Here is a 14809-nt window from a genome sequence, read left to right as displayed (position 1 = left end):
ACTTGGCTCAAAGCTACTTGTGATTAATTGGTGGCTGGTTTGATTCTCTTTCTAGATGATTTTCCTTTTTGAGTTTATTCATTTAAAAGGAGGAGGCAAGCAGGAAAGAAGCACAAAAAGATGAATTCCATAAGTATTTTTGAATACTAGCAGCATTATGGTAATTGATATATAGACTTGCACAGTTACTGCTTTGAAGGAGACATGTTTTGGATGTGTAGGTTCTAATGTGTTTATTAAAAACTATCCATTTGTGGCTGGGCGCGGTGGCTCACGCCTGTAATCCCAGCACTTTGGGAGGCAAGGGTAGGTGGATCACCTGTGGTCAGGAGTTCGAGACTAGCCTGGCCAACATGGTGAAACCTCGTCTCTACTAAAAATACAAAAGTTAGCTGTGCTTGGTGGCGGGCATCCCGTAATCCCAGCTACTCGGGAGGCTGAGGCAGGAGAATTGCTTGAACCAGGAAGAGGAGGTTGCAATGAGCTGAGATCGCACCACTGCACTTCAGCCTGGGCAACAGAGTGAGACTCCGTCTGAAAAAAAGGAAAACAAAACAAACAAAACTATCCATTTGCTTTTGAGAGCTTTCCTTAAATTACCACTTCGGTTTGCATTGAGTAGCTGCTGTTACTTTGTAAACTATACTATATATAAGACAAAATTGATATAATGAGAAGTAAATACAAATAATTCATAGTGTATAGATAATAGAATTTGTTGAATCCATATAAATATTAATTTTGCGGGTTGTATTTGTACTGTCAAAGTGGAAAAAAGAGCAGCTGAACAAGTTGATAGTAAAAATAATATTATGAGGGGAGATGTTTAATATACTTAGGAGATCAGGTATAACTCGCATATACTCAGTTTAAAAAAAAAAAACAGTCTTTCCTGTTTATTAAATGTGTCCTGTGCCTTATAAACAGTGTTGATTTGGCTAGAAAATATTACATAGAAATTCCATAAATAAGCAATTGTTAAGTTTTAAATTGTACGCCATTCTTAGTAGCATGATGAAATCTTGCCCTGTCCCACCCAGGATGTGAATCTTTGTCCAGTGTCTCCATGCTCTGTAAGCTACCTTCCCATTTAGTCACTTAGTAGCCATCTCAGTTATCACAACTGACTGTTGCAGTAGGGCATGCTTGTGTTCAAGTAAAGCACAAGAGTGGTGATGCTGGCAATTCAGATATGCCAAAGAGAAGCTTGTGAAGTGCTTCTTTTGGGTGAAAAGGTGAAAGTTCTCAACTTAAGAAAAAACAATCATATGCTGAGGTTACTAAGATCTATGGTAAGAAAGAATCTTTTGTCTGTGAAATTACGAAGAAGGAAAAGTAAATTCTTGCTAGTTTTGCTGTCGAACTTCAAGCTGAAAATTATGACCATAATATATGATAAGTACTTAGTTAAGATGAAACAGGCATTACATTTGTCATGAAAGGCATGAACAGAAACATGTTCTAGTTGACAGAAATCAAGTTTGATTTAATCTGAGGTTTCAGGCATCCACTGAGGTCTTGGAATATATCCCCTGCAGATAACGGGAGAATGTAACCCTGACAATTGTAGAATGATATTTTTCAGTTCATTTGCACCGGTTATTACAAGTTTGCTTAAATATAGCACAATGTAGTGGGTAATACACTAGTTTAAGACTAGAAAAACAAGGCCGGGTGCGGTGGCTCATGCCTATAATCCCAGCACTTTGGGAGGCTGAGGCGGGCTGATCACCTAAGGTCAGGAGTTCAAGACCAGCCTGACCAACATGGAGAAACCCCGTCTCTACTAAAAATACAAAATTAACTAGGTGTGGTGGCGCATGCCTGTGATCCCAGCTACTCAGGAGGATGAGGCAGGAGAATCTCTTGAACCCAAGCAACAAGAGCGAAGCTCTATCTCACAAAAACAAACAAACAAAAACGACTAGAGAAACAAGTTTCTGGATCACCGCCTATCAGTTATCTGACCTTAGAACTGGCCATTATTTATTCTGATCCTTAGTTTCCCTATCAAGTTGATTGCAGATGTTCAGCTGTAAAAACTATTCTTCCACTCATGGGCTGCACAAAAACGTACGGTAGGCTTTTGTTCACCCATGTTTTAGAATATAAGGAACCTTTATTATCTAGTAGTGAAGTTAGAGTTGTTTCTCATGTTCACAGTTATTTAGTGATATTTGGTATCAAAACACAGTGCTCTTTAAAATGTTTCACTTCCTCTGATATTCCTAGTTAGTGTATAATTTACTTAACTAGAATATCCTATTCTGTAATTATTTTATAAATGGGAATTCACCTTATACGAAAACTGCCAGCTCCTCTTCTTCCCCTGCCTTGCCTTTTTTCCTGCCTTACTGGTTTGTAGTAGTATCTCAGCCTCTTAAATAATGATAATTTTTTAAAATGAAAAATACTTAAATTATTTTATGATGATTTAGGTCAGTCAACGCAGCATTTCCTCCTTATCCATACATTTATTTTATTTTATTTATTTTTGACACAGAGTCTCATTCTGTCACCCAGGCTGGAGTGCAGTGGTGCAATCTCGGAGTGCAGTGGTGCAATCTTGGCTCACTGCAGCTTCCGCTTCCTGGGTTCAAGCGATTCTTGTGCCTCAGCCTCCCCAAGTAGCTGGGGCTACAGGCATGCACCACCATGCCCGGCTAATATTTGTATTTCATGGGGTTTCACCATGTTGGCCAGGCTGGTCTCGAATTCCTGACCTCAAGTGATCGATGCGCCTCGGCTTCCCAATGTGCTGGGATTATAGGTGTGAGCCACTGCGCCCAGCCCACACATATATTTTAAAGTGATTTAGATTATTTTTGATTGTATCTGTTGGTGAACCGTGCAATTTTAGTAACTGATATACAGATCTTAAATATCATTGTGAACCTTTATTAAAGTAGTATTTTAAATAGCTGCAGATAATATTTTTATATTATCTGCCTTCTAGTTCTACCAGTAATAAAATGGAAAGGAGTTTGGTTCACAGAAAACTAAACTGAAATACTGAACATCAGATGCCTGGCACACAGTAGGCAATGAGTAAATTTGTATGTATTTTATGAATAAGTTGTATGGATTGTGCGAATGAATTGTAGAAATTGTATAGCAAGGTGATTTGTCAAAGTTGCTTTTTAAACGGTTTAATACAGTATCTGGTACATGAAAGATGCTCAGTTAGTGATAGTGTTAAATAATAATGTATAGGCCAGTAGTTGTTTTATCATACCCCAATTTAGCACAGTTTGTTCAGTTTCTCAGATACACCTATATGGTAGAACAGTTAATAAACCAGAATCTGTAGTTAGATTACCTAATATTGAAACCTGATTAGCCATACGTCCAAGCCGTGCAGCCCTTGGACAAGTTATTCAACCTCTCTTCCTCAATTTTCCAGTCTTTAAAATGAAGATATAATAGTACACACCTCATAGGATTGTTGTCAAACATAAATACATTAGTTGCATGTAAAGTGTAATAGTCTATGTAAAGTTTAGTATATGTAAAGTGTAGTAGTATTTGGCACACATTTGAATACCTTTCTTCCAAATTTCAAGCAGATTTAGTCAATTATCAGATTCCCCAATATATTAATTAATTAATTTTTTTTTTTTTTTTTTTTAAGAGATGGAGTCTTACTCTGTCTCTGAGGCTGGAGGGTAGTGGTGTGATTTCGGCTCACTGCAACCTCCGCCTCCCAGGTTCAAGTGATTCTCCTGCCTCCGCCGTCCAAGTAGCTGTGGTTATAGGCGCGCACCACCATGCCTGGCTAATTTTTGTGTTTTTAGTAGAGACGATGTTTCACCACGTTGGCCAGGCTGGTCTCGAAGTCCTGACCTCAGGTGATCCGCCCACCTTGGCCTCCCCAAGTGCTGGGATTACAAGCATGAGCCACTGTGCTCAGCCAATTAAATTTAAGGGTCTTTTATTACAGGTAGGATTTGTCTAATTTATCTGATACCTTATAGTATAAATAGTGAAAGGGAAAATTTCCCATTAAATTGAGCACGTGTATTTTATAGGGCCTTGTATAGTCATAAATAGAAAAATTAGTTAAATATCAATGCACAAACATATTTAAGAAGTTATAGTTCTGGTCTGATAATCTCCCTGGGGTAATCACAAGGTTGGTGCATTGAGGTGTTTTTCCCCCTGTCCCCAAACATCTGCCATATATTTTGTGACTTCAGTATAGCATACACATTGTTCTGTTGTGATTTTTTTTTGGTGGGAGAACAGGGTCTTGTTCTTGTGCCCAGGCTGGAGTGTAGTGGAGTCTAGTGGTTATAGCTCACTGTAACCTTTAACTCTTGGCCTCAAGGGACCCTCCCACCTCAACCCCCTGCCCCACATAGCTAGGACTGCAGGCGTATACCACCATGCCCAGCTGATTTAAAATTTTTTTTTTTTTTTTTTGTAGAGATGGGGTCTTTGTTGCCCAGGCTGATCTCAGACTCCTTGCCTCAAGTGATCCTCCTGTGTTGGCCTCCCAAAGCACTAGGATTACAGGCGTGAGCCACTGAACTTGGCCCTGTTCTTAATATTAATGCTTCTGCTTAATATAACTAGTTACTTGACAAAAAAGGAAATGCTTTGAGAAAAGGAAATGCGTTGGGAATTAATAATCTGTAACTTCACCTATCCTTATGTTTGTTAATGTACCTATTCATATAGTTTTATATTTGTGTAAATTAAAAAATTTAGATGAAACAATTTTAGCACCTAATTTTTATTAAATTTGCATTCTTTCCAACTTTTTGTGGAAGTTCCAAATGAGTTTATAAAACTTATGAAATTACTCAGTCTTTCTGCTGTCCAGTTTTCTAATGTATGCTTCTTTTTTTTTTTTTCCCTCAGAGGAAATAAAAGCGGAAACTGAAAAACAGAGGTTTGTGGGATTTCTTTTCTTTAGTAAAAATAATTTTCAAACTTGTCCGTCTTGGTCAAAATAATACAGTCATCTGTATTTTAGTGTGGCAAATTTTCTGCATGTGAGTTTTATAGTAAAATCAACTTTAAAAATAGGTTTTAAGAAATACAATTATATAAAAACAATAAATACAATTATATTTATTAAAACCTATTTTTATATATGTTTATAAAAATGTATGCATATATTTTTTTGGAGACAGGGTCTCGCTCTGTTGTCCAGGCTGGAGTGCAGTGGTGTGATCACAGCTCACTGCAACTTCCGCTTCCCAGGCTCAAGTGATCCTTCCACCTCAGTCTGCCGAATACCTGGGACTACAGGCGAGCACCACCATGCCCGTCTAATTTTTTGTAGAGATGGGATTTTGCCATATTTCCCAGGCTGGTCTCGAACTCCTGGACTCAAGTGACCCACGCACCTCAGCTTCCCAAAGTGCTGGGTTTACAGGCATGAGCCACCAGACTCTACTCTAAGCATACTTAAAAATACAAAAAGATTCTCATATAAATAAGTATATAAAGATACTTCTGAAATACCATAAGATAGGCTTCAGAGTCTTTTCTTAAAGACTTTGATTCATATTTGGAAAAATTACTAGGTTTTTTGATAGTGTTGGCCTTTTTAGGACAATATTGAATAACTAAAAAAACTCACTTTGACTTAAGGACAAATAGAAAGGCCATTGCTTTTTAAGGTATTATGATACCAAATTTGTTAAGTGACAATAAAATATTTCTGTAATAGAAGCACCTTGAATTTTACAGTTTTTGTAGACCAGTTTTGCAGATGAGATTTCAGTGTCTTGTGTTTAGTCACAGCTCTGGCCACTAGCTTTTGACCATGTGGCAAACCACTTCACTTCTCTGGGCTTGGGTTTCCTCTTGAAATATGGGAAGATAGAGTACTGGTTTAGCAAGATTCCTTTTAGAACTGAAATTCTGTGTTTCTACGTGGGTTTATCATCAATATTATAAATGTGATACACTATAATCAGACTTTTCTTTCTCATTTAGTCCTCCTCATGGAGAAGCAAAAGCTGGATCAAGCACCCTTCCACCAGTGAAATCAAAGACAAATTTTATTGAAGCAGACAAATACTTCTTGCCTTTTGAGTTGGCATGCCAGTCCAAATGTCCCCGCATAGTTAGTACATCTCTAGATTGCTTACAGGTATGTCTAAAATGGCACTTTCTAAAAACTGTGTACTTTGAATGTGTTTCTAAAACATTACTCACGTTGACGATTCAGACATTTCCATGAAAGCTTTGAATACTCTTTTTTGTGGTAAAATATCCAAGTAATTTTTTATATTTAAGACAGATAATAATAGTTGCAAAAAGTTGTTTCTAGTTTAATAATAACAATCATAGTTATTATAGTGGGATATACTAAGTTATAGTGGGATATAAAATCTTTACTAAGATTATCAATAATGAAAAGCATTGATTTGGTCTCTTCTCATCAGTGAAATGCAAGACTCGTAATACTTTTAACCTGCTGCCGACTTTACATACATCATCATTTGCAAATAATTTTTCTAAGTGTCTGCTGTTTTTTTTTTTTATTATTTTTTGAGACGGAGTCTTGCTCTGTTGCCTGGGCTGGAGTGCAGTGGTGTAATCTTAGCTCACTGTGACCTCTGCCCTCTGTGTTCAAGCAATTCTCCTGCCCCAGACTTCCGAGTAGCTGGGAATACAGGTGTGTGTAACCATGCCCAGCTAATTTTTGTATTTTTTTTTTTGAAGAGACAGAGTTTTCACCATGTTGGCCAGGCTGGTCTTGAGCTCCTGACCTCAAGTGATCTTCCTGCCCATCTTGGCCTACTAAATTGCTGGGATTACAGGCGTGAGCCACTGTGCCTGGCCAGTGTCTGCTGTTTTATATGAAGCAATAGGTTAATATTGGCAGCTTAATATAATTTAATATTTAACTGCTATACTTTAGCAATGGCAGTCATTTATGTCAGAAAAATTTCTGAACTCTGTTACCCTGTTTGACACATATACAAAGGATCTGCATAGATACTATATTTGTAAGACAAGTTTCTAAGAAGAGGAATACTTCTCTTTTCAGATGTTCTCACTATTTGGGAATTATATGTATTCAACTATAATTCAGTGGCTAGGAAAAGACTATATGATTTGTCCTTAAGGATAGGTTAAAGATAAGTTCATCTGATTTGTGATCTTGTTTTCACTGGAAAATTAGAATGATAATATGTAAAGCCTTCCTTCCAGGGTATACTGATAATGATGAACGAACAAATCTATGATTTATCTCAGCTAGTATATGGAAACTGGGTTTTATACATATTGATGAATCATTTGGAAAGAGATTGGGGGTCATTTAAAAGCATGAAGATAATTTTCACAAAAGCGGTATCAATAAAACCTTGTTTATGTGGAAAGCAATAAGCAATTTTTTTTTTTTTTTTTTTTTTGAGGCAAGGTCTCACTGTCACCTAGGTTGGAGTGCAGTGGCGTAATCTCGGCTTACTGCAACCTCCACCTCCCAAGGCTCAAGGAGTCCTTTCACCTCAGCCTCCTGAGTAGCTGGGACTATAAGCATGTACCACCACACCCAGCTAATTTTTTATTTTTTGTAGAGATGGGTTTTCCCCATGTTGCCCAGCTGGCCTCAAACTCCTAAGCTCAAGCAGTCCACCCAGTGTGGACTGACCATGTGGGAGGCAAGCAGGCCTCCCAAAGTGCTGGGATTACAGGCGTGAGCCACTGCGCCCAGCCACGGTAAGCAGTTCTAACTCATCAGAGACAGGTTCTCCAAGGCCTGACTTTCTCAAAATATTACCTGATGGTTTTATTGTGGTTATTGTTCTGTTTTTGTGATTATTACAAGTATAAATAACTTTACATATTTGAATAAAGTTTCTACGGAAAAAGTTGGTATAGCTTTGGCTTTGATAATACCTTTATGTTTTTGTGTAAAAAATTTTATGTATATTCAATTGTATACTGTAATTTTAACGTATATTGCATTAGTATGTATAATATTTGTTACTTTACTTAGGATCTTTGTTTTCTTTCTCCATTTTAGAAACTTATTGCTTATGGGCACTTGACTGGCAATGCTCCAGATAGTACAACACCAGGCAAAAAATTAATTGATAGAATTATTGAAACAATATGTGGCTGCTTTCAGGGCCCTCAGACAGATGAAGGAGTTCAGCTGCAGATAATAAAGGTAATTATTATATAAAGTAAAATTGTTATTAATTATATGTTCAAAATTCAGATGCCTTTCACCTTAAAACATTAGGAAAGATAATTTTATGTGCATTCCAGCTATAATACAGGTTATTTGAGGCCGGGTGCAGTGGCTCATGCCTGTAATCCCAGCACTTTGGGAGGCCAAGTTGGGCGGATCACTTGAGGTCAGGAGTTTGAGAGCAGCCTGGCCAACATGGTGAAACCCCCATCTCTACTAAAAATACTCTACTAAAAATACCAAAAAAATCAGCTGGGCATGATGGTGGGCACCTGTAGTTCCAGCTACTCAGGAGGCTGAGGCAGGAGAATCACTTGAACCTGGGAGGCGGAGGTTGCAGTGAGCCAAGATCATACCACTGTGCTCCAGCCTGGGCGACAGAGTGAAACTCAGTCTCAAGAAAAAAAAAAAGAGGTTATTTGGATGCTTTGTAGACTCCATATTAGGGGATTTTAATGTTGTATGCCAAGAGTTTGTTAGAGGAAAACTATATTCTCATATCTCTTCTTTTGAAGGTCTCAGTTTAGACTTAGTCCCTAGAGTCTTCCAAAGTTTTTCTGTTTCTGGCATGTTTTTCATATATATATATATATATATATATATATTCCATCCATCAAGCTTTAGGGTAGTTCTTAAAGCTGTGACCCCTCTAGTTTCTTCTGTACTGTTGGACCTTTCATAGCCTGTCCTCTCAACTCATGAATTACCAGGTGGACACTACTTGTCCGCCAACTCTCCTGATATCCTTGCACCCATCCATCTATTGAACTTGCTCAGCAAAACCCTGTTCTGAGTTCTTGCTGTAATGTACCTGTTTGATTGAATTCCTTTGGAGAAAAATTAGTAATGTTTTCATTCTGTTACAGATACTGAGTTCTTAATGTTATTGCTAATGGTAGTGGTGGTATGTTTTTATAGCAGTAAAATTTTCATGTGCTATATATGGTACAGTACTTTTGAAATTGTTTTTACATGTATATATGAAGTGTTCTTTCATGTGTGAATACAGCCCTTTTGGAGCCTTTCAGTTTTATAGTTGTGTTTACTTCAGAAGCATATAATATCTTTACTCTAAAAAAAGAAAATACTGGGCATGGTAGCTCATGCCTGTAATCCCAGCACTTTGCGAGGCCAAGGCAAGAAGGTTGCTTGATCCCAGAAGTTCGAGACCAGCCTGGGCAACACAGCAAGACCCTGTCTCCACAAAAAATAATTTAAAAATTAGCCAGATGTGGTGATGTGTGCCTGTGGTCCCAGCTACTCAGGAGGCTGAGGTGGGAGGATTACTTGAGCCCAGGAATTGAGGCTGCGGTGAGCCATGTTCACGGCACTGCACTTCAGGCTTGGCAACAGAGTGAGATCCTGTCTCAAAAAAGAAAAAAAAAAACAAAACGGGTTGATCATTTTGACGTATCATGTATAGTTTCATGTCATTTATGGTTTAAGATAATGCCTATTAATGCTGATTCTGCATAGCATTGTACAACATAAAGAAGACAAAGGATAAGAGTCTTTGCTCTTGAGAAATTGGAAGTAACCCAATATGTGAAAATTCACATAGGTTAAATTTGTTCATTTTATTGAAGTATTTGCCTTAGGAGTTTGTTTTTTAATTTGGGACAGTCTCACTCTGTTGCCCAGGCTAAGTGCTGTGGCATGATCACAGCTCACTGTAGTCTTGACCTCCCTGACTCAAATGATCCTCCCACCTCAGCCTTCCAAGTAGCTGGGGCCACAGGTATATGGCACTTATGCCCAGCTACTTTAGGATTATTTTAAATGCTTTATTCTAAAACATTTATAAACCTCTTCAACAATAACAACAGCACAATTATTGAGTTCAGTCTGTTAAAAAAGATCTCAGAAAAATTTAGAGGCAAATAAGACACAATGTGTATCTTCCCAAGTTGATGGTCTAGTTCAACAGATATCTCACGTGACATATCTGTGCTCTGCTGTAACAGCTTTCATGCTGTGCACTTTAGTAAATTAAATATTTTCATTAAAATGAAACCTTGGTTGAAACAAATCAGTTAAATGGTTTTCAGATTATGTGGAAACTACTGCCACAGTGAGGAAAACATCAAATATTTTAACAGTTGATGATATATTCAAGGCCAGTAGAAATTCTGTGTATACTACCCGCAAGTGGTAATTGTTTCTGAAAGTTTTAATTATAATATGAAAATGCTTAATTTTTGTGCTGAAACTCTAGATGCAGAAAATCGCTTTAAGGCCAGGTGTGGTGGCTCATGCCTGTAACCCCAGCACTTTGGGAGGCTGAGGGGGGAGGCTTGCATGAAGCCAGGAGTGAGACCAGTCTGGGCAACAAAGAGAGACTGCATCTCTACAGAAAAATAAAACAAAATTAGCTGGGTGTGGTGGTGCTCACCTGTAGTCCCAGCTACTCAGGAGGCTGCTGCGAGAGGATCACTTAAGCCCAGGAGTATCAAGGCTGCAGTGAGCTATGATCACACTACTGCACTCCAGCCTGGGTGACAGAGTGAGAAAGACTGTCTCCAAAAAAAAAAAGAAAAAGAAAATCTCTTTAACTTTTTCCTTTTTTTTTTTTTTTTTTTTTTTCTTAAAGGCTTTACTTACTGCAGTAACATCACAACACATAGAAATTCATGAAGGGACTGTACTGCAAGCTGTGAGAACATGTTACAATATCTACTTAGCAAGTAAAAATCTCATCAATCAGACAACAGCCAAAGCTACTCTCACTCAGATGCTAAATGTTATCTTTGCACGCATGGAAAACCAAGCAGTAAGTATTTTAAAAAGAGAGAGATTGTATAGAACACAACAGGCATTAAATATAGAAAGGAGTTTACGGTAATTAGAGTGAAATCTTTGTACCTGTAGAAAAGAATGTCTTTTATTTACAATTCCACTTACTGGAGATTTATGGGATTGTGTTTTATTTTGTTTTGTTTTAAGGTTTACTGACTTAACTTTGGACAAAGTATTTTTAGTTGTTCACAAATAGAATGTGAAATATACTGATTGCCATCTTCCTTGTGGAAGTACTTATGAATTAATACTTTTATTGCATTCAAGCTTAGTAGAGTGTAATGTAGCTATAAAATACTTAATCTAATCTGAAATGAAATTATTAATTAAGCCTTAAAAAAGTATATTTCTGTTTTGATGAAATACATTTTTCCCCCCATATGATAAAGGGGCATGATATTCCTTACACTTTGAACTGCTTCAGGTTGATTGTTAAGAGATCAGCAACTACAGAATTGTTTTTAATTGCATAGATCTTCACTATTAAAAATCAACATCAAGCTTCTTATTTTGAACTCTCTTTAAACGTAGAGAAAAGTTGCAAAAATTTTTCAGAGCAATCCCTTTTACCCTTCACCCTGCTTCCCTTAATGCAGTTAACTTACATACACCTACATAATACAATTATCAAAAGCAGAATTAACACTGGTACAATACTGTTAACTAAACCACAGACCCTACTTGAATTTCACCAATTTTCCCACTAATGTTTTAAGATTTGACCCAGGATCCCACATTGTGTTTAGTATGCATTTAATTCTTATGTCTTAGTCCTCTCCAGTCTGTGACAGTTCCTCAACTTTTCCTTATCTTTTTCATGATCTTGCTATTTTTAAAAGGATACTAATAATTTATTTTGTTGAATTTTCCTCAGTTTACTTTCTGTGATGTTTTCTCATGATTAGAATAAGGTTGTGCATTTTTTGGCAGAATATCTCTGAAACAGTGTTGTGTCCTTTTCAGTGCATTTTCTCAGGACTTCATGATGTTGATATACCTTAATGTTGGTGATGTTAACCTTGATCACTTGGTTAAGGTAGTTATCTGGCAGGTTCCTCCACTATGAAGTTAGTAGTTTTTCTTTTGCAATTAATAAATATCTTTGGGGAGATATTTTAAGACTGTGCAAATACTGTTTCTCCTCAGATCCTCCCCCCACTTCCTCAGTTTTGATATCTGTCAGTGGATCTTGTTGGCAACAGTTAATTATTGTGGCGTTTCCCTAATGATTTTCCTGTTTCTCTCTTCTGTATTTATTAATTGAATTTCTTCTCCCTTAATTTATTTATTCAGTTATTTATATCTGTAATCACAGATATTTATTTTATTTTATAGTTGTAATGTGTGCTACAGTTACTTATTTTGTTGCCCAAATTATTACAGTTTTGGCCCTGTGTCCTTATGACCAGCTCCCATCCTTTTTTGAGTACTTCCATGCTTTCTGGATTCTCAAGATTTTCCAGGCTCATTTTGAATTTTCCTAGCTTCAGCCTTGGAATCAACCACTTCAATAAGGAGTTGTAGCTCTTTTGATTGGAGAATGGTATTTAGAAACCAAAATCTGAGTGCTAGTTGTATTCATTGTCACTCTGTGTTATTGCTTCTAGGCCTCTCAGCAGATAGAGTTAGGAAATATATGTTTATATACTATCCCTTCCGTCCCACTCAATTCCCACACCTGTATGTGACTTTCCATATGTAGGTAATAAAACCATGTGTTCATACTGATATTTCTGATTCCAGTGCAGCAATACAGGGTTCATTTCAGTCTTCTCCCTTTATTTGTAAACTTCTTTCTCTAAACAATGAGAAATATGGCTTTTGTATTCTAAATACATTGATTGTTCAATCCTATTATACCCACTAGTTTTAGAATTGCTAATCATTACCAGTGTGAGAAACAAATTTACTAAGTAGGTTATAGCATTTATATTCAGGTTTTTTTGTCTTTAGCCTTATCCATTCAAAGTATTATTTTCTAGTTACTTAGATTAGTTCCTTTTTTCCCCACACTCTGCAACAGGGTAATGCTATTCCTTTGCGACAATAGTTAGACTCATTTGTTACTCTCTGCTTTTCATTTTTGGTATTCGTCACATCCTGGTTAGTTTTAATTATAGTCATCCCTCAGTATTCATGGGGGATTGGTTCCAGGGCCCTCCCATGGATACCAAAATCTGTGGATACTCAAGTCTGTTTTATAAAATGGTGTAATATTTGCATATAAGCTACACACATCCTCTGTATACTTTAAATCATCTCTAGATTACTTATAATACCTAATACTTTGTAAATAGTTGTTATACTGTGTTGTTTAGGGAATAACGACCAAAAAAAAAAGTTGTCTGTACATGTTTGTTCAGTACAGACACAGCCATTCTTTCCCCCCGCCATCAGTATTTTCAATCCCTGTTTGGTTGAATCCACTGATGTAGAACCAACCCATGGATACACAGAGGGCGAACTGTACTTATTTATTTTTTAGGTATGTAAAACATTACTGCGATTTAAGAGACAGAGCTATACAAAAGGTCTACTCAGAAAAGTACCAATTCCTCCTGATTCCTACCACTGCATTCCTGTTCTTCCCTTCTTTCCACCCCTTGAATGTAAGACGGAAGCCACATGTCTGCCTTATAATCAGAAGCTTCCACACCGGTACATTGTGGAAAGGGACTACACAAGGGAGTGAAAATTGAGAGGTGGACATCATTGGTGACCATCTTGAAGACTAGCTACCACACATGCTATACATTCTCTTTTGTATTTTGCTCTTATCATTGAGCAGTATGTCCTAGAAAGCATTTCATATCAGTCCTTAAAGACCTTCCTCATTCTTTTTTATAGATGATAGTACTTTAGGGTATAGCCTATTATCTATTAAGTCACTCTCTGTAGTGGCATTAATTTATTTCTAATATTTTGCAGCCACAAACAGTGGTTTTGCTGCCTTTTTTTGAGGACATAAAATATTTTTGTCACTTTTTAATAACAAATAAAGTTTTATTGGTTTGATTCGATTAACAGACTTTTTATTAAGTTCCTTATATGTTCCTGGCACTGTGCTAGGCCTCACTTATACAGTGATGAGCAAAACTGACTTGACTGTTACCTTTGAAGATCTTACGAACATTTGAGGCAAAGAGTTTCCCTTAAACAGCTGTAGAACTGAATTATGATAAAGGCTATGAACATGTATTGTGTTACAAAGGGTATTTAGTTCTGTGCTATGGATAATTATAGAAAAGGTGGAAAAGAGGGAGAGAAAATAACGGGAAATGGGATACAGACGACTTAACTTCCACATTTGCTAAAATCTTCTAAGCCAGATGTTGAATTCTTTGATATTAGCTACTGGTAACCTTAATTTTCCCCTTCCCCCACAAAATAAAACTCCCTACAAAGCAAATCTTGTCAGACTTTGTTATTAAAATCTTCTAATTCAAACATTTTATAAATTCGTGTAATTCTGGCATTTCCACCTAACCTGGAATATTACTGGAGAATATGAAATGTTCATATTTGGTACTGTATAAGATTTATCTTGGTGGAAATTAATTCTGTGGGACTCATTCTTATCAGGTCTTGAGGACCAAAAGAGATGTGTGACAGCAATAAAGTGCTAAAAAATGAAATCTTGTGATCCCAGTTGTTAATGTTTCTAACATTTTGTGAGCCAGTTTTACAGATAGTATTATATACATAATAATGACAGTTGTTCTAAAATAAAATTCAGACATTTGTAGATATAGTTTTTTTCATAATTATTAGATGGCTAAGCAGAGTGATTTAAGCCTTCATTGTAATTCTATTAAATGTAATTTTAATTTTTTTATTAAAAGATATTTGACA

General features: G+C 36.8%; 1 protein-coding gene across 5 annotated transcripts in view; it reads left to right on the top strand.

Moving 5' to 3' along the window:
• The window catches only part of ARFGEF1 (ADP ribosylation factor guanine nucleotide exchange factor 1), a 144138-nt gene that overhangs the window by 34310 nt on the left and 95019 nt on the right, over positions 1-14809 (top strand). For all 5 annotated transcript variants that reach the window (XM_024251573.3, XM_063726662.1, XM_024251572.3 and 2 more), the window contains 4 exons: positions 4864-4894; positions 5950-6106; positions 7991-8137; positions 10752-10931. In XM_024251573.3, coding sequence (XP_024107341.1) covers positions 4864-4894; positions 5950-6106; positions 7991-8137; positions 10752-10931 — 515 coding nt within the window. The remainder of the gene's footprint in view (positions 1-4863; positions 4895-5949; positions 6107-7990; positions 8138-10751; positions 10932-14809) is intronic.

This window comes from Pongo abelii, chromosome 7 (genome assembly GCF_028885655.2).
Source record: "Pongo abelii isolate AG06213 chromosome 7, NHGRI_mPonAbe1-v2.0_pri, whole genome shotgun sequence".
In the NCBI taxonomy this organism is placed as follows: Eukaryota; Metazoa; Chordata; class Mammalia; order Primates; family Hominidae; genus Pongo; species Pongo abelii.
Note: the sequence above shows the minus strand (reverse complement) of the source record. Positions and strands in the feature narration are given on the sequence as shown.